We start from the raw sequence: 25182 nt of genomic DNA on the forward strand, positions 1-25182 counted from the left end.
CAGTTGCTGTATAGTGTCTGGTAGGGAGAGGAGGAGGGGGAGGGAGGAACTTAGACATTTATAATTGTAAACATTCAGAGAAGAAAATGTTATGTTTTGATTCATCTGGAAATAATTATTGAAAACCGAATGCCCGAAAATGATTATAAATATAATTTTTTATTTTTTTTTCAGCTACCTGATTATGGCAAAAGACATGATTATGGCAAAACTTAACTTAAATAATATTAATAATCACTATTATGGGCCCATAAAACATTTATTCTGCACTTTTGAATGCATACATTAATTCCAGACTGACCGCTGGGGAGGAAGGCTGGAGATTAAAGCAGCGGAAAGAAGAATATAATAAAACAAGCCCAGGGATTAAAGCAAAGAAATATCTCCTGACTTCTTTTTTTCAGGCCAAGTCATATTCTTATTTTAACCTCCACTGTATTTCTTTTTAATAGCGTTGGCGTTTTAAGGGAGCATACAGTTGTTTCGGTTTAGTCGATAATCCAATGTACAGTTCCCCCCCCCCCCCCCCCCAACCACCTCCAATGTACAGTCCACCTCCACCCAACCTCCTCCAATGTACAGTTTCTTTGTCAAATGTATATACACTCTTTTACTCTTATTGTATCACAAACAATACTGTATTTGTAAATCTGGTATGTCATAAATGTATAGATGTAGCAGTATTATCTATCTGTATGTCAAGTATGTCATATGTTATGATGAATTGAAAATGGGGGACCCTGATGTAAACAAGAGGAAAGTCTTTCTCTGGTCTGCAACCCCTTAACAATTGTGTGTATTGAGCCGTACTGTTACTGTATTGTACCCATTCTGCAATCTGTTAAATAAAGTTCTCATTCATGACCAGACCTGACATTCATCCTAAACTAACGTTACAGAGAAGGCAATGTCTAGCCTGGCCTCCTGCTGTAAACGCCTTATATAATAACAACACACTGGGGGAGGAGGGGAACTGTCAAGACTTAAGGAACAAGTTTCAAGTTTCAACACTCCAACATATTGGGAAATTAGGTTATTTGCCATCTACCCTGGAGTTAGACAAGAAGATACATACATTTTTCTTCTATGTGCATGCAGTAGGAGTAGGTCAGTAAACCACTAAAAAGCTGCCAGTCAGCAAGGTCTATCATATCAAAACCTAATCTAGGGATGTATAGGAATAAAAAAAATCACAACTAAACTTTGCCGCCTCACCGGTACCGACATGTCATATCTGGGCACTTGGCCCAAGGACTAAGTAGGAAGACACACACCGTTAGCCTAGCTTAGCGTCAGTCACTGGAAGTAGGTTCCTCCATTAGCCTAGTTCCCAACGTCTTCCTACTCCTACTGCATGCACAGAGAAGAAAAGGGTATCTATCTTCTTGTCTAACTCCAGGGCAGATGGCAAATAAGCTAATTTCCCAAAATGTTGGAGTGTTCCTTTAACATCCCCCCCCCCCATAACCAAATCCATGTAACCATAACTTATATCAAATATAATTTTAACTGGATATACAATTATTATTTATATAACAAAATTATATCTCTATATAACCAAAGCAATTGCCACTCAATAAGCTTTTCTGTGACAAAGCTGTCCATTCAAGACTGGCCTGAAACAAAAGAGAAAGCAATGTGGAAATGAACACACCTGCAATTAATTAAGGCCTCGTGCCCAAGTACTCAGCCACGTGTGAACGATAGGCCAAGTACTCAGCCACGTGTGAACGATAGACCCAAGTACTCAGCCACGTGTGAACGATAGACCCAAGTACTCAGCCACGTGTGAACGATAGACCCAAGTACTCAGCCACGTGTGAACGATAGACCCAAGTACTCAGCCACGTGTGAACGATAGACCCAAGTACTCAGCCACGTGTGAACAATAGGCACGTGTGAACGATAGCAGCCTAGAATATTTAGCACTGAATTCAGGTGTAAAAAGCCTCAGCACATGTCTGGCTTCCGCAGTCTACCGCTTAATTTAGTATAGGATGTAGCTAGCTAGCCAACCAGCTATGTCACCGCATTGAGAGGACAGCAGCTTTATTACACACACATATGGTTAATAAAGATATCAATCATCATATAACGTTACACGGCTATAGATAGTCTCCAGTTCATCTGGTATCATTACAACCCAAAACACGGTAAAACAACAGCAATAACAGTGACGTTAGTACTAGTACTGGCTAACTAGGCCTAGCTACTAGCCAGAACCCGTTAGAGATGAACCAATTGTAGAAATGAGTAGCTAAAGTTGCAACTTGCGGTGGCTAGCTAGGTAACGACTCACGAGTCCCAGTCAGACTAGCTGTGAAGAGCTAATAGCTCATTTAGTTCCACGACGTTCACAGTGCGTGGTTAACACGACGCAATTAGGCACAATGGATGGGTTGAGATATAAATACGGTGTTAACGAAACGAGATCTTACCTTGAGTCAGTGAAGTCTATTCCGTGAAGAGGACCGTGTTGACTGTGGACGTGAACATGACCGTCTGACTGACTGCTGGAACAAAAGGCGTGTTGTGTTTGGCCCGCGGCCGCCATTGTCTGAGGGGGGGCGGCTCGCGGCTACTCCTCAGCTGAGCTGTTTGATAATGCCGCCAGTATGCCACCTGCTGGGCTGTCGACCTGCGGGCTCGTGCTGCTGTGTCGGGGAAAGACTGAAAGGCCCACGCGCCGCGTCACCTGCGTGCTTTGGCTGCAGAGACTCACAGCCGAAAACGGAAATACTCAAATAATTATTCGAAAAGTTATAATTATTTTGTCTCGTCTTGCTTTAGAAAACATTTTTAGAAAACTACAAGTAGCTCAAAACAAGGCGTTTAAATAAACAGATATAAGTATCAAATATAGATATGACCCCCCCCCCCCACAGACTGGAGGCTTATCAGGAGCTGTGGCGTAAAAAAAAATCCTTTTCAGCATTTGTCCCAAAACACCACCAGCTTTATAAAAGAGTCCGGGCCCAGTGTTATTTCATTTATTCATCTGTCGGGAGGTGTAGTGGTTACGTCGTTGCTGTTTCCGGCCGGTTCACCTCGCAAAATTGCAACGTATTTCCCCATTGCACCATTTCTAAATCATCTCGTTTTTAAACAAATAAAGCATTCGAAACTGGCCCCTGTAAATGTCCTAACCCAACCCCCTCCAATGTACAGTCATTTACCTAATATGGTTTTGTCAATATTCCAGTGTAGAGTTTTGCTTGTTTGTACAGTGTTCCCCCTCCCAACCCCCTCCAATGTACAGTAAATTACCTAGTATGGTTGTCAATATTCCAATGTACAGTCTTGTTTGTACAGTTGTACAAACAAGGGGCTGCAGACCAGAGAAAGACTTTCGTCTTGTTTACATCAGGGTCCCCAATTTTCAATTAATCAGGACATATATGACATACAGATAGACAGTACTGCTACATCTGGTGTACTTTTCTGTGCTTATTCATCCACAATCTATAGCTCAACATGAAAATATTTGCAATTAACACTTTGATTGCCGTTCACAGATCTACGGTTCTGTCGCCCGATCGTTGAGTGCCGGAAACGTAGATCTACGTTTCTGTCACGGTATTTCTTTTATATTGCCATTCATAATTCAGCGGGGCACCTTGTGCATACTGTTCTGAGTGTGTCTGAACAGGGGCGGTGCGCTGGTCTAAATCACATTGCATGCGTGCACAACAAAGGATAATAGTGATGATCTAGCGTTGATTTCAGAAAGATCCGATAATCAGGCAAAAAATGAAAACGTGTTTATTGAATTACACGAAAACGCTGTTTTCGGGGCGCCCTCGTGGCGCATACCATAGTGCCTCACACACCTACGCGGCCGACCCGGGTTTGATCCCAGCTCCCGTCGTTATTTGTTGCATGTCCTCCCCACCTCTCCTCCCGTTCGCCCTCTCCTCTGTCGGTCCTGCGTGGTCAATAAAAGCTGTAAAAATGCTAAAAAATAATAATAATAAAAAAAGAAACGCTGTTTTCGCGTCTTTTCCCTGCAATTGCTCAGAAGCGGCCGGACTATGTTCATATTCAAAACGGTATAAAACGGAAATGTACGGATGAAAAAATAATCTGTTTTTTGCACGTTGACCAGAAGCAGCACAATGAGACTCAACGGTGTTATTAGACCCATAGCTATACTATGGTATACAGTGTGTCTGTGTGTGTGTCTGTGTGTGTGTGTGTGTGTGAGGTTCGCGCCGACCAAAGTACGTGGGAAGCGATTTTTCAGACCCCGCTTCTGTTCGTGCATGAGGACACATATAATATCGATAATCTAGTGTTTATTTGAAAACTATTCATAAATCAAGCAACAAATGGCATGATTTCTAACGAAATACTCGATTTGCTGGAGTTTATTGAGATGAGACAGAACGCTCTAGAAATATATTGATATTCATCACGGTATAAAACGGAAATGTATGTATGAAAAAATTATCAGTTTCGTGCATGTTGACTGGAAGCAACTCATTGACGATCACCGTGTTATTTAGATCTATTGCTATTATATATTTTTTTGATTTCTCCCCATTTTCAATTTTTTTCTCCCATCCCAATTTCGTATTTCCAATTCTTCCCTCCCCTGTTTTGAACGTTGCTAGACTATGCCTCCCACTGGTCGGCTGTAGTGAGAATAGAAGCCTTGCATCACGTGTCCCCTGTCTATCTGTATGTCGTGTGTGTCATATATGTTATGATGAACTGAAAATGGGGGACCCTAATGTAAACAAGACGAAAGTCTTTCTCTGGTCTGCATCCCCTTAACAATTGTATGTATTGAGCTGTACTGTAATGTACCCATTCTGAAATCTGTTAATAAAGTTTTCAATATAGAATAGAATAGAATAGAAATACTTTTATTATCCCGTGGGAAATTTGACACTGCAAATCGCTCAACATTTAGACAGGACAGGTCACGAATTAGAATAATAACACAAATCAAATCAAGTTGCCTAGGATAAGAGAAGAGTAAAATAGAATAAAAATGAAATAAAATATACAGTAAATAAATACAGTAAAAATATACTGAGCATGGGGGAAGGGGGGGTGTACAGGTAGTAAAAAACAACACAGCAGTGTAAACAAATTGGTCAATATAATTAACTATCTAACTAACTGAAATATATATTCACAGTATTCACAGTGTCACATAAGGTGCAGTATGCATAGAATAGAATAGAATAGAATAGAAATACTTTTATTATCCCGTGGGAAATTAGACACTGCAAATCGCTCAACATTTAAACATTTAGACAGGACAGGTCACAAATTAGAATAATAACACAAATCAAATCAAGTTGCCTAGGATAAGAGTAGAGTAAAATAAAATAGGATAAAATGAAATGTATAGTAATATACAATAGTATTGTATATTATATGGTAACTCAGAACATTGTACATATGTCTATACCGAACACTGTGACCTCATTTTCTTCTTTTTTTTTTTTTTTTATTGGTCTTTTTCCCCCTCCATTTTCCTCCGATTTTTTCTCCCATCCCAATGTTAGTCGTATGCCAATTCCCAGTCCCTTCCTGGTCGCTGCGCTTTACCCCCCACAGTCAGATCATTTGGGAGAGTGGAGGCTACCACGTGCTTCCTCCGACACACGTCCAGCCAATCACCGCTTCTTTTCACCTGGCAGCGCGGATTCTCATTGAGAGGGCGTAGCGTGTGGGAGGACCACACTATCCCCCTCACGTCCAATCCGCGCTTAGCAGGCGCCCCGACCGAACTGTAGGAGTCGCTGTTTACAATGACCCGGACCCACCCCGCCAGCTTCTCCCACCCTCTGATACAGCCAATTGTATCAGTGCAGACGGCCAGCCAAGCTGGTGACAACCCCCGGAGCTGTGAGCTGGATTCGAACAGGCGAACCAAGCTCACAGCTCCGGGGCTGGTGACGAACGCAATCTCCGCTCGACCACCTAACCGCCCCCCTCATTTTCTTCTTCTAAATTACATGCTATACTATGTTATCTGATACTATCTTGTCTAGCACAGTCTCTGGAGCGTAACAGTAAGAAGCATTTTGTATGAAAGTATTCTGTACTTCTGTATGACAACTATTAAAGAAACTTGAAACTTGAAATGAAATAAAATATACAGAAATAAATACAGTAAGAATATACTGAGCATACTGAGCATGGGGTAAACAATTTGGTCAATATAATATAATTTAAATCTAACTAAATGAAATATGAAATATATTGTAACTAGGTGCAGTAGGCTTTAGGTAGTGTATTGTCCTCCTTGGGTTCCAATAAGACCTAGATCAATGTCTGGCAGCCGTCGCTGCCCCCTGTTGTGGAGCCTGGGGGCAGCTAGTCGCGGCCACCTGCCACTATTGAGCTGCCGCTCTGTGCTCAGTGATGCAGTGAGGCACAGTGATGCATTGTATAGTCTGATGGCTGTTGGAATGAAGGACTTCCTGTGCCGTTCAGTGCTGCATTTGGGTAGTGTGAGCCTAGCACTGAACATGCTCCTCCTGTCAGCCAAGTCTGTGTATAGTGGGTGGGTGGGGTTTTCCCTGATGGCCTGGAGCTTAGCAAGGCTCCTCCTCTCCGCCACCCTCGCTAGAGAGTCCAGCTCCACCCCGACCACGCTGCTGGCCTTCCTGACCAGCTTATCCAGCCTGGTTGTGTCCCCTGCTCTCAGTCCGCTGCCCCAGCAGGTCAATAAATCAATCCCCTCTGGTACACGAGGAGGCAGCCTGTCGCATCTTTTCACCGCAGCAGCTCGAACTCTCAGTGGCGAGGAGTAACGCGTGCGGGCGTCACCCAACCGACCTGTAGGAGTCGCTGTCCACAACGTCCAATCCCCACCCACCGGCTTTCCCACCCTCTACTGTGACTGTGCGTGAGGTGTAGATGGAGTCCAGAGAGGGGAGGGGGCAGCCAATTATTTTGGAGGCTGTCTTGGTGATGCGTTGGAGTTTGTGTTCGTCAGTGGAACCGTACCAGACTGTGATGGATGAGGCGAGGATGCATTGGATTATGGCGGTGTAGAATTGGATCAGCAGGCGTTGTTGGACTCTGTACTGCCTGAGGAAGTACAGGCGCTGCTGGGCCTTCTTGATGATGGCAGTGGTGTTAATGTCCCATTTGGGTTTATTGCTGATGTGGGTGCAGAGGAACTTGAATGATTCTGTTAGGGTTGGTCTGAGATGGTTATTGGGAGTATGTTTTTTTTTTTTTTAAGTTCTGAAATCTATGGCAATTTCCATGGTTTTGGAGGCGTTGAGCAGGAGGTTGTTGGTACGTAATGTATTCAAAAGTGCCAAAGGACCATAAACCTGCCCCTCAAGCGTTGATCATAAAACATAATGCAATACCTTTTAAAATGTTCGGAATAAAGTCAAATATTCAACTTTGAGAGATTATCTTCTGTGTGCATACATACTATATAAATCAGTATGACTGTGTAATAGCACTAATCAGATGTATGTACAGAGTTGTAGTATTAATATGTACAGTGATACAGGTATAAAGACACTATGGTAGTAAGTCATACTGGCCAGCAGTGTAACTAGTAAGAGTAGGTAAGAGATATGTACAGATATAGATATAGTATTAATATGTACAGTGATACAGGTATAAAGACACTATGGTAGTAAGTCATACTGGCCAGCAGTGTAACTAGTAAGAGTAGGTAAGAGATATGTACAGATATAGATATAGTATTAATATGTACAGTGATACAGGTATAAAGACACTATGGTAGTAAGTCATACTGGCCAGCAGCATAACTAGTAAGAGTAGGTAAGAGATATGTACAGATATAGATATAGTATTAATATGTACATATATAGATATAGTATCTACAGATATGTAAAAAGGATTATATGCAGGTATGTACGAACAGATGTGGATATATTATATATATATATAGACATTAAGAATAAATAAATGTATATATACAGTTTAAACAGCACTATTGTACATGCTATCACACAGAGCTACATGGGTCGACTACAGTATGAGGTAGGTAGTTATAATTGTACAGGCAGGAGCTCGACCCCATTGACTTTGCATTGGTTTGTGGCTAACTAGCTGGCGCTAGTGTGAGGACCAGCATGGATGGTGCTGCCGAGAGAGAGGACTGTACCGATCAACATTGTCATGGTGAGCAGCTAACAGGGCCATATTATCATAGTCTATCTTCTTTATAAGACAAGGCAAGATAATATATTCCTCTATTGATCCCCTTGGGGGGAATGCAGGCATCATATAGCAGCATGGGGGAGGGGAGGTACAGGTATATGGACAGAGTATTACATTTTGAGTATACCACTGAGACTACTGTTCTGACCTTATACTGTCATCTGCATTTTGTACTTTCGTTTTTGTATATTTTTGTATAGTGTTTGGTCTTTATTCTTTTTACTGTGTTTACTGTATGAAGCACAATCGCAGGAGGCTCCTACAGAACCAAGCATTTCACTGTGATGTACATGTACCTTATATTAGTTATATATAATGTGACAAATAAAACAAAACTTGAAACTTGTCAAGACCACCACTTACAGTTGTACAGTGTCCCCCACCCACCGCTCCTATCCCAACCCCCCCCCCACCTACCCAACCTCCTCCAATGTACAGTTTCTACGTCAAATGTATATACTCTCTTTTCTGGACTCTTATTGTATCACAAACAGTACTGTATTTGAAAATCTGATATGTCATAAATGTATAGATGTAGCAGTACTGTCTATCTGTATGTCGTGTATATGTTATGATGAATTGAAAATGGGGGACCCTGATGTAAACAAGACGAAAGTCTTCCTCTGGTCTGCATCCCCTTAACAATTGTGTGTATTGAGCCGTACTGTACTGTACCCATTCTGCAATCTGTTAATAAAGTTTTCAATCAATCAATCAATCAATCAATCAATCAATCAATCAATCAATCAATCAATCAAACCCATTCTGCAATCTGTTAATAACGTTTTCAATCAATCAATCAATCAAACCAGTGTTTCTACCTCCCCTAGTGGCGGTGAGCAGCAGTGGTGTCTGTGAGCGAATCCACTCGAGCCCCGCCCCCCGCCGTGTGATGACGCGCAGTAGCGTCGGTGACGTCGTGCGGGCCAAGCAACAGATCCCCGCGCGTGCGCACTTTATTTGTTTTGACTGAAAATGCCGTCGGTTTCGAAAACGGCGGCTAGCAGCGCGTCTGCTCAGACCGAGAAGCCGAGCCACTACACGTGAGTGAAGCCCCCGCGAAAACAAGTATATGCGGTTTATTTTTCAAATACCGACCCTTTCCCCCACGCGTCTGCTTGGAATATAGTTGCAATTATAATGATTTCCTCAACTCCTCCTCCTGCGTTAAAACATGGTGCTTTTCCTGTTAGCTCGTCGGCTAGCAAAGCCACGCGTCGTTTATTAGAATATGCTAGTGTTGTTTTATGGACTTGGTGAATTGTTTTTTAGAAACGTGTGTTATTAAAGATTGCGGTGTTTGCCTGTAATAATGAACCAGGAACTCTCGTGCTAGTTTGCGTGTAAATAATAGCTCGGCCTTATTGTGAGTTCCTCCTCGCTGCGCACGTTACGTACGCTCTCCGCGTCTCCGTGGCGCTACGTAGAAATAGATGCGCAGCGTCTGTTTGTGAATAGCGTTGGCAACGCGACCAGCAGCAGCAACAACATCCTGAAACATGCCATCCTTCAACTTGTCTTGTGCACCAACCTTTTGATGTCTGATGTATTGACGTTTGATTGATTGAAAAATGTATTAACGGATTGCAGAATGGGTACAATTCACTATGAATTGAAAATGGGGGACCCTGATCGTGATGTAAACAAGACTAAAGTCCTTCTCTGGTCTGCATCCCCTTAACAATTGTGTGTATTGAGCCGTTACTGTATTGTACCCATTCTGCAATCTGTTAAATAAAGTGTTCATTCATTCATTCAGTATTCAGCAGAATGAGTACAGTACAGCTCAATACACACAATTGTTAAGGGGATGCAGACCAGAGAGAGACTTTCGTCTTGTTTACATCAGGGTCCCCCATTTTCAATTCATCATAAGGTTTAGGTTAGGTTTACTTTATTTGATCTAGGGGGGACAACAGCGTACATTAATAAAACATTTTTACAAATGTAAATGCACCGATTTTTTTGTGCCTAAAGGCACATTTCCATTGGCAGTCCCCCTCCTGCCAGAAGGTACAGGCTCAAATCCTGTGTGAAAAAAAAGGGTTAGCAATAAAAACACAATAAAATCAAGATAAATAACATTAGAATAAAAACACAACAAAAGCACATCATGGAACATACGATAGGGATACAGGGCACGATACAGTCATGGACACAAGGACGATAGAGCACATCTGACATATTAAAAGACCCAGACGTAGACAAACGCACCATATCCACACACACACACACAGACACCTCAGTGTCACACACACACCTCAGACGTCGTTCATTGTACGGCGCGGTTTCTAACACGGTGTTGTTGTCCCTCCCCTCACGCCTGCAGCTACTTGAAGGAGTTCAGGACCGAACAGTGTCCCTTGTTCCTGCAGCACAAGTGCACGCAGCACAGACCCTTCACGTGCTTCCACTGGCACTTTCTGAACCAGCGGAGGAGACGGCCCATCAGGAGGCGAGACGGGACGTTTAACTACAGCCCCGATGTTTACTGCACCAAATACGACGAGACCACGGGGATCTGCCCCGATGGAGACGAGTGAGTAGCAGTTTCTTCTTCCCCCTCGGATGTATATACTCTCTCTTTGTAAACTCTTTTTGTACTCATAATCAGTACTGTATATTTGTAGATCTGGTGTGTCATAAATGTTTAGATGCAACAGTACGGCAGTGTTTCCCACAGGATTTTTCAGAGACTACGGGGGGGTGAACCTCTGACCCCTGATTAGGGATGCCCCCCGGACCCCGGTTTTAAACGGGAACCGGTACTATATTAGAAAATACCGGAGTATTTATAAGCTCCGACGTCCTCGGTACTGCTATCGATACTCTAGAGAAATTATTATTATTATTATTATTATTATTATTTAAAAGTTGCGAACGATCTCTCCTCTCTCTGTCTCTGCACGAGAAGCAGCGAGTCATTATTACACACACTCCTCGCGAGTCGCGCTACACATACATACGGGTACTCCTTAATGAAAGCGCTGTCAATAGTATGCAGCTGCAGCACGTCAGACAGCAGCGCTTACAAGCCCCGCACATACAAGCCCTGCACACCTGATGTGCTGCAGCTGGAAGCATCTCAGCGCTGTCTCCGTGCCGACGCGCGCTGCACACAGACACAGACAGCTCTGCATGGACTGAGTCGTGATGGCGGATAGAGCGAAGCGTTCACAAGTGCAACAAAACATTTGCCAGTAAGGGTGGCAATACGAGCAATCTATCAAAACATTTGTTTGCAAAACACTATATTAGTGTGCAGAAATGCGCCGTATTCGACTGCCTTGCGCGCAGTGGTCCATCTGCATCCACGTCCACTGCAGCCGGTAAGCCAAGATACGGAGTTTCCTAGGCTAATAACGAATTATTACAAATAGGCTAATAAACAAAATAATTGTTTAGCTACAAATACTACAATCTAAAAACTTTTTATAGATCGTCAAGCTGAGGTCAGCCACCAATGTGTCCCAGCCCAGTGAGCCCACCACACATCCTCCATCTACCTCCACCACCCAAAGTCCTTTCTCCCTAGCAGCTAGAGGAAAGATGACAGAGGATAGGGTGAACGAGTGTCACAGGGCTGTGACAAAGTTTGTTGTCAAAGGCCTGCACCCGTTCTCTACAGTGGAGTCCAAGGACTTTAGGTAACAACTAATCATTCAGTGTATATCGTTTTTTTTGTATACATAGTTGTCTAACTTGTCTGTTGTTGTTATAAGTTATTATTGAAGCAGCTATTCCCACCACTCCACACACATTTACAATAATTCAATCATTTCTAATCTTTACTGTAGGGAGATGACCAATGCTCTCAACTGCAAATATAAAAATCATAAAAAAATTATCAAAAAGAACCGATAAGAGTATCGATAAAGTACCGAACCGTTAAGCAGTATCGATAGGAGTAGTAGTATCGATAAAATCCTAACGATACCCATCCCTACCCCTGATAAAGTTAAATACATCAATCTGGTGCACTTTGAGAGCAAAATAAAGAGGCTAGATCTATGATGAACTTTGTGCTCAAAATCGACTAGACTAGTGCTTCCCAATCCTCTCCTCGAGACACCCCAGCCGTTCAATGTATTTGTTAAATTCCACCACCAGCACACCTGATGCAACTTAGCTAGCCCTTTATTAGTTGAATCAGGTGTGCTGGTGGTGGAATTGAACAAATACATGGAACGGCTGGGGCGTCTCGAGGAGAGGTTTGGGAAGCACTGGACTAGAGCAGACATTTGAGCCGTCAAAGAAATGAAGCAAAAGTGGTTACCTGTGTTGAACTGGTTTATTTTTTAGAAAATAAAAAAATATAGTGGATTGCTATTACGACTACCGGTACTACCACTGCCAATACTACTGATACATCCCTATTGGCAAACTTTATATATTTTTTTTTATTTTTTTTTAATACTTGCACTGTCTACCTGTATGTCATGTATGTTATGATGAATTGAAAATGGGGGACCCTGATGTAAACAAGACGAAAGTCTTTCTCTGGTCTGCATCCCCTTAACAATTGTGTGTATTGAGCCGTACTGTATTTGTACCCATTCTGCAATCTGTTAATAAAATTTTCAATCAATCAATCCGAAGTGCAGCTTTTTACTCTTGCTGCTGCTGGTGCTGCTGGCGGACGACTCGTGTTAACACTATGATGTCCTGCAGGAGCTAGTGACCGCAGTAACTAGGCAACCGGTGAAACTGAGATAAATGCCTTTACAGTTATTTGACTAGTATCCAGTGATTTTGTAGTTACTGAAATTCTTTATACCTTTTTCTCTAAAACGGCAAGATTTAACTACATACATAGGGCAGTATATTTTGACACTCTTGCTTGTGGAATGTAATTACATTTACATTTTGTCATTTAGCTGAAACGCTTTTATCCAAAGCGACTTACAAGTTTTGTACAACAAGACAGCAGGAAGGGTACAACTCTTATCAGCTGAGTAACAATGTTCATCAAAGTGTTGAGTGCATTGAAGGTGTGTGTTGCAAAATCAGTGTTTATGGTTGGTGTCTGCATCATCGCTAGCCTATATGTAAAATGAATGCAGCTCGGCTCACGTTTGTCCTTCAAGATGTTGTGTTTTGGCTGCATTTGTTTGTTTTTTTACGTTGTTCAAGTCGATACTTAAACTGGACAGTTCGTTTTTAGACATTACGTGGTATGAAACACTTGCTAGTAGTGTAGTTGATGGAATGCCATTAACCCTTTCACTGCCACACGACAGAAGGTTAGCCCTTTACTATCGCACAACCGACGGCGATGCTCCATCATTAGCATCATTAGCTCCGCAATGATGATGCTAATGATGGAGCATCGCCGTCGGTTGTGTGAGAGTAAAGGGCTAACCTTCTGTATTGTCACAGTGAAAGGGTTAACCTTCTCACTGGTCGGAGCAAACCAAGGAGCGAACATCTGTGCCAAGCGTGGACAGACGGGTTCCGTTCGGCCGACATTGAGTTGAACAGGATCAGCCATCTCCTCGTGTATATATTTTATTTTAATACAAGCTCCAATAGAACTGGCGCCAAGCGGAGCGTAGAGCGCTGGTATGTTGACGTGACGAGCCTTCTTTCTTTTGTAGTTTCCTTGGAGCGAACCAGGAAGCTTCAGACAAGGTCACAGGACCAAAAAGGTGTTATTATAATAATAATAATAATTCATTACATTTATATAGCGCTTTTCTAGACACTCAAAGCGCTCCCCACAATGTAGGGTGGAAATTGCCTCCTTCACCACTAGGGATGGGTACCTTTCACATTTGAACCGATAAAGTACCGGTACCGGTACCTGTGAATCGATACCGGTACCCAACGGTACCTTTTTTCGGTACTTTAGTCTAAAAGAATTTATTTACCTACCTCAGTCGTGAAAAAAAAAGATCCTAACTTCAAATAACTACAATTTCGACCATTTTCGGCTTGTCATTGCTCCAACTGCTTTGTTGTTGAATCAAGTCAAATCCTAGGTAAGCATATATTGTGCGTGTGTGAACGTTGACATGAAAAGAAAAAAGATTAATTATTTTTTTTTGGGTATCACTTGAATCGATACTCGGTAGTACTGACGTGTTTCGGTTCGGTACCTCAAAATAACCGAATTCGGTACCCATCCCTATTCACCACCACTGGTAGCACCCAACCTTGGGCTATGCGCAGGCTCAATGGCTGCCAGTGCCATACACTGGCACCAGGCACACATCACACTACACCAATGGCTGAACGGCTCAGGAGACGGGGATTGATATCAGCCAATTAAGGGGGGGGGGGGTGATTAGGTGGCCTTGATGTCAGAGACCTGATTGGGAATTTGGCCAGGAACGTGTTAATCCACACCACAGCATGCAAGCAGACATTCTACCTACCCACCGCAGCGGCCCTGAGCGTCTGCCTGCATGTTATCGTGTGGATTAACCCTTTCTTTGTCTCTTGACCCAGTTCGACTGCCTGTCTGAAGCTTCCTTGTTCGCTTGGAACCAGGCCAGAACTCTGCCCACTTGACTCTGTGAGAAAGTTAAAATAATAGGTCTACACTCCGACAGCCATCACTGATATAGTGTCTGGTCAGTAACATGGGTATCCCAGTCCCTCCACTCTGCAGTAAACAGACATCACTGATATAGAGTGTCTGGTCAGTAACATGGGTCTCTCAGTCCCTCCACTCTGCAGTAAACAGCCATCACTGATATATAGTGTCTGGTCAGTAACATGGGTCTCCCAGTCCCTCCACTCTGCAGTAAACAGTCATCACTGATATAGAGTGTCTGGTCAGTAACATGGGTCTCCCAGTCCCTCCACTCTGCAGTAAACAGACATCACTGATATAGTGTCTGGTCAGTAACATGGGTCTCTCAGTCCCTCCACTCTGCAGTAAACAGTCATCACTGATATATAGTGTCTGGTCAGTAACATGGGTCTCTCAGTCCCTCCACTCTGCAGTAAACAGCCATCACTGATATAGAGTGTCTGGTCAGTAACATGGGTCTTCCAGTCCCTCCACTCTGCAGTAAACAGTCATCACTGATATAGAGTGTCTGGTCAGTAACATGGGTCTCCCAGTCCCTCCACTCTGCAGTAAACAGGAAATACATTTTCTGTAGCCTATACATCATCCTGTTCCAACTCCACACAACGTTCTGACCAGTTAAAACGAGTTTTAAGCAAATATGGGCTTGAAACAAGTAAAATAACCTGCCAGTGCAGTAAGAAAATCTGGATTGGCAAGATTTCTTGAAATGAGAGTTTCTAGGGCTCTCTCTCCTGATTGGATAAAGTGGGAACAGGATACCAGGAATTGTATTTTCTGTTTACTGCAGAGTGGAGGGACTGAGAGACCCATGTTACTGACCAGACACTCTATATCAGTGATGGCTGTTTACTGCAGAGTGGAGGGACTGAGAGACCCATGTTACTGACCAGACACTCTATATCAGTGATGACTGTTTACTGCAGAGTGGAGGGACTGAGAGACCCATGTTACTGACCAGACACTATATATCAGTGATGACTGTTTACTGCAGAGTGGAGGGACTGGGAGACCCATGTTACTGACCAGACACTATATCAGTGATGGCTGTTTACTGCAGAGTGGAGGGACTGGGAGACCCATGTTACTGACCAGACACTATATCAGTGATGGCTGTTTACTGCAGAGTGGAGGGACTGGGAGACCCATGTTACTGACCAGACACTCTATATCAGTGATGACTGTTTACTGCAGAGTGGAGGGACTGGGAGACCCATGTTACTGACCAGACACTCTATATCAGTGATGACTGTTTACTGCAGAGTGGAGGGACTGGGAGACCCATGTTACTGACCAGACACTCTATATCAGTGATGACTGTTTACTGCAGAGTGGAGGGACTGGGAGACCCATGTTACTGACCAGACACTCTGTATCAGTGATGGCTGTTTACTGCAGAGTGGAGGGACTGGGAGACCCATGTTACTGACCACTAGAGCTGCCGCGGTATTGATGTTTTCCTTACCGCACAAATTTGCAAAATATTTCCTACCGCCGCGGTTATTACCGCACGCACACAAAAAAAAAAAAAAAAGTTTGAATGCATTTTTTTTTAGTAGTAGTCTACTCTTTATAGCATATAGCCTGCCTCTAGTCTAAATGTCTATCTTTAGAGGATGACTTTGCAGCATGAATATTGTTTGGGATTCGGCAAGCACGCATTAGTTATTGAAAGTGAAACACGGATTCGAAGTTTCCCCTCTGGTCGTGCGCAGTTCACTCGGTGTCGCGGGCAGGGGTGGTTACCCCCCCGACCCTTTCTTATTAGTGATGCACCGATGTGAAAATTGTGGCCGATACCGATAACCGATATTAATATTGCTGTTCTGGCCGATACCGATATTTACCGATGTCGATATCTCTGTATAGAAAACACTTTTTTATGATAATCAAATAAAGAGCTATTTTCCAAAACGCATAATTTTTTTGACTTTTGTAACTTATTTTCAGAAATGAATGATGAATGATATTTTGAAACGATTTAAGGCCAACACATGTAAAAAGAAGAAAAAAAATATATAAAAAAAAAAATAATAAAAAAAAATAAAAAAAAATGTTTTTTTTTTTCTTTTTTTTTTTTTAATATCGGCCCTATCTTGATATCGGACCGATACCGATGTGTAAAAAAACGGCCATATCGGCCGATATTATATCGGCGGCCGATATATCGTGCATCACTATTTCTTATTATTATTACTATAAAGTTACTACTTTATAATAAAGGCATTCGTTTTGTGGCATTAACATTATATAGTTATACGTTCAATAACATCAGCGTATTTACCGGACCATAGCAAGGCAAGCAATACTCTATTCATATCTCAGTTCCTTTCTTTGCTCAGAGCGTGCTGAGTTGTCCCATTCTGCGGTCTGTTAATAAAGTTTTCAATCAGACAAGTGTATAGAACGAAGGGCTTTTATTATAACATTCGTTGCAGACAGTAAAATCATTATGTCTCGTTTAGTACTCCTGAGGAGCGATGGTAGTCCACTCCGGCGGAGAGTTAAAGCTAACGTTATTAGCCGTGTTGTGATGAGCTGACATTCAGGAAGTAAAAACCTAATACGCGCTTGCCGATTGGTGGTAACACACTGCATGACGCTACAACGTGTGACGCGTCTCTCTTCTGACCAATCAGTGGTCTGCAATGTTTCACGTGACTTTTCTGGTACCCAATAGGGTTGCTTGGAACCTCGATAGAGGAGTAGGGTATATCTGCAGAGCTGCAAGCCCAACGAGAGGAGGGTAATTTATTATTATTATAAAAAACAGCGGTGACGCGGTATTCAGCCTACTCTGCGGTGGCCGTGATGTAACAGCGATACCGCGGTAATGCGGTAATCGCGGCAGCTCTACTGACCAGACACACTATATCAGTGATGGCTGTTTACTGCAGAGTGGAGGGACTGGGAGACCCATGTTACTGACCACTCTATATCAGTGATGTCTGTTTACTGCAGAGTGGAGGGACTGAGAGACCCATGTTACTGACCAGACACTATATCAGTGATGGCTGTTTACTGCAGAGTGGAGGGACTGAGAGACCCATGTTACTGACCAGACACTCTATATCAGTGATGGTTGTTTACTGCAGAGTGGAGGGACTGGGAGACCCATGTTACTGACCAGACACTCTATATCAGTGATGGTTGTTTACTGCAGAGTGGAGGGACTGGGAGACCCATGTTACTGACCAGACACTCTATATCAGTGATGACTGTTTACTGCAGAGTGGAGGGACTGGGAGACCCATGTTACTGACCAGACACTCTATATCAGTGATGTCTGTTTACTGCAGAGTGGAGGGACTGGGAGACCCATGTTACTGACCAGACACTCTGTATCAGTGATGACTGTTTACTGCAGAGTAGAGGGACTGGGAGACCCATGTTACTGACCAGACACTATATCAGTGATGGCTGTTTACTGCAGAGTGGAGGGACTGGGAGACCCATGTTACTGACCAGACACTCTATATCATTGATGACTGTTTACTGCAGAGTGGAGGGACTGGGAGACCCATGTTACTGACCAGACACTCTATATCAGTGATGTCTGTTTACTGCAGAGTGGAGGGACTGAGAGACCCATGTTACTGACCAGACACTATATCAGTGATGGCTGTTTACTGCAGAGTGGAGGGACTGAGAGACCCATGTTACTGACCAGACACTCTATATCAGTGATGGTTGTTTACTGCAGAGTGGAGGGACTGGGAGACCCATGTTACTGACCAGACACTCTATATCAGTGATGACTGTTTACTGCAGAGTGGAGGGACTGAGAGACCCATGTTACTGACCAGACACTCTATATCAGTGATGACTGTTTACTGCAGAGTGGAGGGACTGGGAGACCCATGTTACTGACCAGACACTCTATCAGTGATGTCTGTTTACTGCAGAGTGGAGGGACTGGGAGACCCATGTTACTGACCAGACACTCTATATAATATCAGTGCTGGCTGTCAGAATGTAGAGCTATTTAACACTTATTTTAACAAAGAAATACCACTGACAGCATCTTTAAGTCATTGACTGCCATGCTCTTTTAGTCTTTTCCCATCTTTACTCAATGGCGCCAGCGTTATTGACCATTTTAGCGATGTTTGTGTTCTGTATTATAGCTATGGAGAGACAATAGTATGGCTCATTTGACAGGCATTGTTTATAGTCCAAGACTGACTGACTAACTCTTGTAACATACAAAATAACTCAAGTCAGAATCGTCATTGTTTAAAAAAAAGTTAAGTAAAAAGTAAAAAAAAAAAAAAAAATTATAATAATTTAGAAGTGTGATTGCATATGTCTATGAATCGAGATCGCAATTTTTTTCTTCGATTATTCGCGCAGCCCTAATTTCTAGAGACTAAAGTACAGAAAAAAGGTACCGTTGGGTGCCGGACTGCCGGTATGGAGTCACACACAGGTTAGGGTTAAACCATAACGCCGCCCCCAGCTGCTGACGAGCTCTGCGTCTGATCAGGCAGTCTGGGCCGGCGGCTCCCAGGGTCTGCGGCTGCTTTAGCTGATCCCAGACCAGTCCAGGCTCATTCAGACGCCGCCCTCCAGCCAAGTCTAGCAGCACTGCGTTCAGCTGAGCTGTGTGCAGTAGAGCTGTGTGTGTGTGTGTTCGTGGAAATGTTCAGACAAGCCTAATATTTAGTTATTTGTGATGATGATATGTTTACTTTATACATGTTATTCAAAGTTATTGACACTTTTTTTTTCTCCAAATGTATCTCCTATGTGGACTAAATCAGTGCCATGATTTCCACATAGTGCAGGTAATAACCTAGTAATCGGGGGGGGGGGGGGGGGGGGGGGGCATGAGGAGCATACAAAGAAATTTAGGAGCACAGTGAAACATTTTCAAGTAACAGAGTTTATTAACAAACTATTTATTACATGCATATTATACTGTGTGTGCGACGTGTGCGTGTGCATACTAAGGGACAAACATCTGTGCAGTAGAACATACCACAAATCACACATTGGCCCATCATGCCTTACTAGACGCAAAGGATATTGGTTGTCAAGCTGCTTTTGTGTGTTTGTATGTTGTAGTCTTGTCACGATACCAACATTTTAACTTCGATACAGATAGGAAAGGTAATGGAATATATTATTATTTCATTCATTATAATTTAAACGCTATTGAAACGTAAATAATCAAAAATAATAAAATTATTCTGTTACAGCTGCTGAACTATATACTGTCCAGCAATATCTTCCTTTTGAATGAAATAGGTTCAGGAGAGAGATGTAGAGAGAGGGAAAGCGAGCGAGACACACACACACTAGGGCTGCTGTACCAAATGTAATTTTTTTTTAACATTCAAAGCTTCTATTGAACTATTCTATTTCTCATGAGAAAGTCCACATTTCAGTTCTACTTTTGTTTTGATGTGAAAAGTGATGCTGCATAAGAGGACTGCACTTAGCACTGACTGAGAAAGTACATATTACAGTTCTTCTTTCTCTCAACGCTTCAATAGGTAGATCTTGCCTTCACCAAAAAAAAAAAAGTGATATTGGGCTTAAAAAGGTTGGTGACCAATGGCCTACAATACAGGTTAGCCTACATGGTACAGGTTAGCCTACATGGTACAGGTTAGCCTACATGGTACACGGTTAGCCTACATGGTACAGGTTAGCCTACATGGTACAGGTTAGCCTACAGGGTACAGGTTAGCCTACATGGTACAGGTTAGCCTACATGGTACAGGTTAGCCTACATGGTACACAGTTAGCCTACAGGGTACAGGTTAGCCTACATGGTACAGGTTAGCCTACATGGTACACGGTTAGCCTACATGGTACAGGTTAGCCTACAGGGTACAGGTTAGCCTACATGGTACACGGTTAGCCTACATGGTACAGGTTAGCCTACATGGTACAGGTTAGCCTACATGGTACACGGTTAGCCTACATGGTACAGGTTAGCCTACATGGTACACAGTTAGCCTACATGGTACACAGTTAGCCTACATGGTACACGGTTAGCCTACATGGTACAGGTTAGCCTACAGGGTACAGGTTAGCCTACATGGTACAGGTTAGCCTACATGGTACAGGTTAGCCTACAGTGTACAGGTTAGCCTACATGGTACACAGTTAGCCTACAGGGTACACAGTTAGCCTACATGGTACAGGTTAGCCTACATGGTACAGGTTAGCCTACATGGTACAGGTTAGCCTACATGGTACAGGTTAGCCTACAGGGTACAGGTTAGCCTACATGGTACAGGTTAGCCTACATGGTACAGGTTAGCCTACATGGTACACAGTTAGCCTACAGGGTACAGGTTAGCCTACATGGTACAGGTTAGCCTACATGGTACACGGTTAGCCTACATGGTACAGGTTAGCCTACAGGGTACAGGTTAGCCTACATGGTACACGGTTAGCCTACATGGTACAGGTTAGCCTACATGGTACAGGTTAGCCTACATGGTACACGGTTAGCCTACATGGTACAGGTTAGCCTACATGGTACACAGTTAGCCTACATGGTACACAGTTAGCCTACATGGTACACGGTTAGCCTACATGGTACAGGTTAGCCTACAGGGTACAGGTTAGCCTACATGGTACAGGTTAGCCTACATGGTACAGGTTAGCCTACAGTGTACAGGTTAGCCTACATGGTACACAGTTAGCCTACAGGGTACACAGTTAGCCTACATGGTACAGGTTAGCCTACATGGTACAGGTTAGCCTACATGGTACAGGTTAGCCTACAGGATACAGGTTAGCCTACATGGTACACAGTTAGCCTACATGGTACACGGTTAGCCTACATGGTACACAGTTAGCCTACATGGTACAGGTTAGCCTACATGGTACAGGTTAGCCTACATGGTACACAGTTAGCCTACATGGTACAGGTTAGCCTACATGGTACAGGTTAGCCTACATGGTACAGGTTAGCCTACATGGTACAGGTTAGCCTACATGGTACAGGTTAGCCTACAGGATACAGGTTAGCCTACATGGTACAGGTTAGCCTACAGGGTACAGGTTAGCCTACAGTGTACAGGTTAGCCTACATGGTACAGGTTAGCCTACAGGGTACAGGTTAGCCTACATGGTACAGGTTAGCCTACATGGTACAGGTTAGCCTACAGTGTACAGGTTAGCCTACATGGTACACAGTTAGCCTACAGGGTACACAGTTAGCCTACAGGGTACAGGTTAGCCTACATGGTACAGGTTAGCCTACATGGTACAGGTTAGCCTACATGGTACAGGTTAGCCTACATGGTACAGGTTAGCCTACATGGTACAGGTTAGCCTACATGGTACACAGTTAGCCTACATGGTACAGGTTAGCCTACATGGTACAGGTTAGCCTACATGGTACAGGTTAGCCTACATGGTACAGGTTAGCCTACATGGTACAGGTTAGCCTACAGGATACAGGTTAGCCTACATGGTACAGGTTAGCCTACAGGGTACAGGTTAGCCTACATTTACATTTACATTTAGTCATTTAGCTGACGCTTTTATCCAAAGCGACTTACAAGTTCTGTACGACAAGACAGCAAGAAGGGTACAACTCTATCAGCTGAGTAACAATGTTCATCAAGTGTTGCGTGTTACAGTGTAGGTTAGTTTATTAGGACAAGTGCATGACAGTAAGGTTAGTCAGGGTTAGATTTTTTTTTTATTTTTTTTTTAATCATTTCAGATAATGGTTGAAGAAGTGAGTCTTTAGTCGACGGCGAAAGATTGGACGGGATTCGGCTGTCCTAACTGGGGTGGGTAGTTCATTCCACCATTGTGGGGCAAGGACTGAGAATAGGCGGCTTCTCTTTGATGACCCTCCGGGAGCTTGGATAGGAGTAGGTCTGAGGCGGCCAGAAGATGCAGAGCGTAGGGGTCTTGAGGGTGTGTAGTTAGAGACCATTGACCGGAGGTAGGCGGGAGCGGTTCCCTTTGCTGCACGGTATGCTAGGTCGAGGGCCTTGAAGCGGATACGTGCAGCAATGGGGAGCCAGTGCAGGTCCCTAAGAAGTGGGGTGACATGGGCCGACTTCGGTAGGTTTGATATCAGGCGGGCCGCTGCGTTTTGAATGAGTTGAAGGGGCTTGGTGGCAGTGGCCGGGAGGCCAGCTAGCAGTGCGTTGCAGTAGTCGAGGCGGGAGATGACTGTTGATTGGATGAGGAGTTGGGTGGCTTCTTTTGTCAGGAAGGGGCGTATCATTCTGACGTTGCTCAGGAGGAATCTGCAGGTTCTGGTTGTCGCTGCGATGTGAGCAGAGAAGTTCAACTGGTCGTCGAGGACAACACCAAGGTTCTTGGCGGTCGGGGACGCGGTCACAGCTGCATTCTCGACTGTGATGGAGAGGTCGGTCAGGGGGGAGGATTTGGCCGGCAGGTGGAGCAATTCTGTTTAGCTTAGGTTCAGTTTGAGGTGGTTGGTCGTCATCCAGGCGGAGATGTCGGACAGACAGGCCGAGATCCGCTCAGAGACGTGGATATCTGAGGGAGGGAAGGAGAGGAAGAGTTGAGTATCATCGGCATAACAATGATATGAGAAGCCATGAGCCTACAGGGTACAGGTTAGCCTACATGGTACAGGTTAGCCTACATGGTACACAGTTAGCCTACATGGTACAGGTTAGCCTACAGGATACAGGTTAGCCTACATGGTACAGGTTAGCCTACAGGGTACAGGTTAGCCTACAGGGTACAGGTTAGCCTACATGGTACAGGTTAGCCTACATGGTACACAGTTAGCCTACAGGGTACAGGTTAGCCTACAGGGTACAGGTTAGCCTACATGGTACAGGTTAGCCTACATGGTACAGGTTAGCCTACATGGTACAGGTTAGCCTACATGGTACAGGTTAGCCTACAGGATACAGGTTAGCCTACAGGGTACAGGTTAGCCTACAGGGTACAGGTTAGCCTACAGGGTACAGGTTAGCCTACATGGTACAGGTTAGCCTACATGGTACACAGTTAGCCTACATGGTACAGGTTAGCCTACAGGATACAGGTTAGCCTACATGGTACAGGTTAGCCTACAGGGTACAGGTTAGCCTAATGCTCATTGTACAGGGAAGCTCTTAAGCACCAAGTCTTCATTCTGCTCTGCAAAGAATCATGAACATGTTCTAGGTTGAACCTGGATGAGAACGAGCATCATCCTCTCCCTCTCATATTACTCCCCTGCCAATGGCAGCTATTTTCTCATGACCTCAGTTGCCATAGCGACTGTTGCTACCCAAGAAAGGAAAACGTGCTGCTATATGCAAGGGGCTTATTGGTTATAACTACATTATAGAGGCAGTGACGTCGGGTCTGAAACGACAGTAGAATGGTGTTCGTCTAAATCAGCTGTTCTACTGACGGTGTGCAGAGAGGAGGATGTCTCTCCGGCCGCTCGAGGAGCGTTAGAAGCCTTCTAGCTCCACAGTGGACTACAGGGTATTTGAGAATATCTTTTTCTTTTTCTGTTTTGAATATAGTGTGTTTTTCTCCAGGAAACATACATTCCTCGTGTGTCGGCATAATAAACGAGTTCCTCTTTCACACGCAGTGCATTATCACACATTAAAGTGTCAGAATGAGAGATTTAATCTTTAAAAGCCTGTTCCTCTTAACACATCCAGCGCCGGAAAAACGGCTTACGACGTGTTTCAAGTTCATGCGAATTCTGCCAGTCCACGGCGTACGACGTTATTGAGATCATATTTAATTTTTTCGCCATGTTGTTCATAATTCCCTCACGGAGCCTGGTCTGATGCAGTGTGAGCCGGCACAACTCTGCAACGCTTCAATACTGCCGCCTGGTGGATGATCGGCGAGTTACCAAACCGGAAATGGACGAGTCGATATCGGTGCGTCTGGGAAATGCGTCCGGCGCTCGCATATTGTCGCGGGACTCTAGCCACACACCGTGTATATGGATCGCTGCCATAACTCAATAATCGACATGATTTGGGCGTGTATTATTATTATACAAACCGGAAATGGATCAAGTTTCAAGTTTCTTTAATAGTTGTCATACAGAAGTACAGAATACTTTTATACAAAATGCTTCTTTCTGTTACGCTCCAGAGACTGTGCTAGACAAAAAGATAAGTATGAAATAAAATAAGTATAGCATGTAAAAAAAAAAGTCACGTACGTAGACACAAGTGTTTGTACATATGTACAATGTTGGATCGCCTCGATCGCCGTCAAATAAGTGGGATCTTTTTGCTCCAGTCTCGTCGGCCAACGGTAAGAGGACGCTGACGTCATTTTCAACGCGATTGTACATTTCTTTGTTTACAAACCAACTGATCAATAAATCAACCCATACTACATAAAGCATTTACTGACGATCACGGACTTATAAACAACCCCCCCCCCCCCGTTCATCCGCGCATGATGAGTCATAACGTTTAGGATCGTATTCAGTTGGTTTTTCAATATAGCGTGTATCACGAATAAACTGCAATCGATAATCTATATTA

General features: G+C 43.7%; 1 protein-coding gene across 1 annotated transcript in view; it reads left to right on the top strand.

Annotated features, from left to right (window-relative positions):
• Positions 1-9147: 9147 nt before the first annotated feature.
• The window catches only part of unkl (unk like zinc finger), a gene marked incomplete at both ends in the record, with an annotated part of 79004 nt that continues 62969 nt past the window's right edge, over positions 9148-25182 (top strand). The window contains 2 exon segments of the mRNA XM_084328309.1: positions 9148-9215; positions 10502-10711. Of these exon segments, the coding sequence (XP_084184435.1) occupies positions 9148-9215; positions 10502-10711 (278 nt within the window).

This window comes from Notolepis coatsorum (assembly GCF_963971535.1).
Source record: "Notolepis coatsorum genome assembly, chromosome: 14".
Classification (NCBI taxonomy): Eukaryota; Metazoa; Chordata; class Actinopteri; order Aulopiformes; family Paralepididae; genus Notolepis; species Notolepis coatsorum.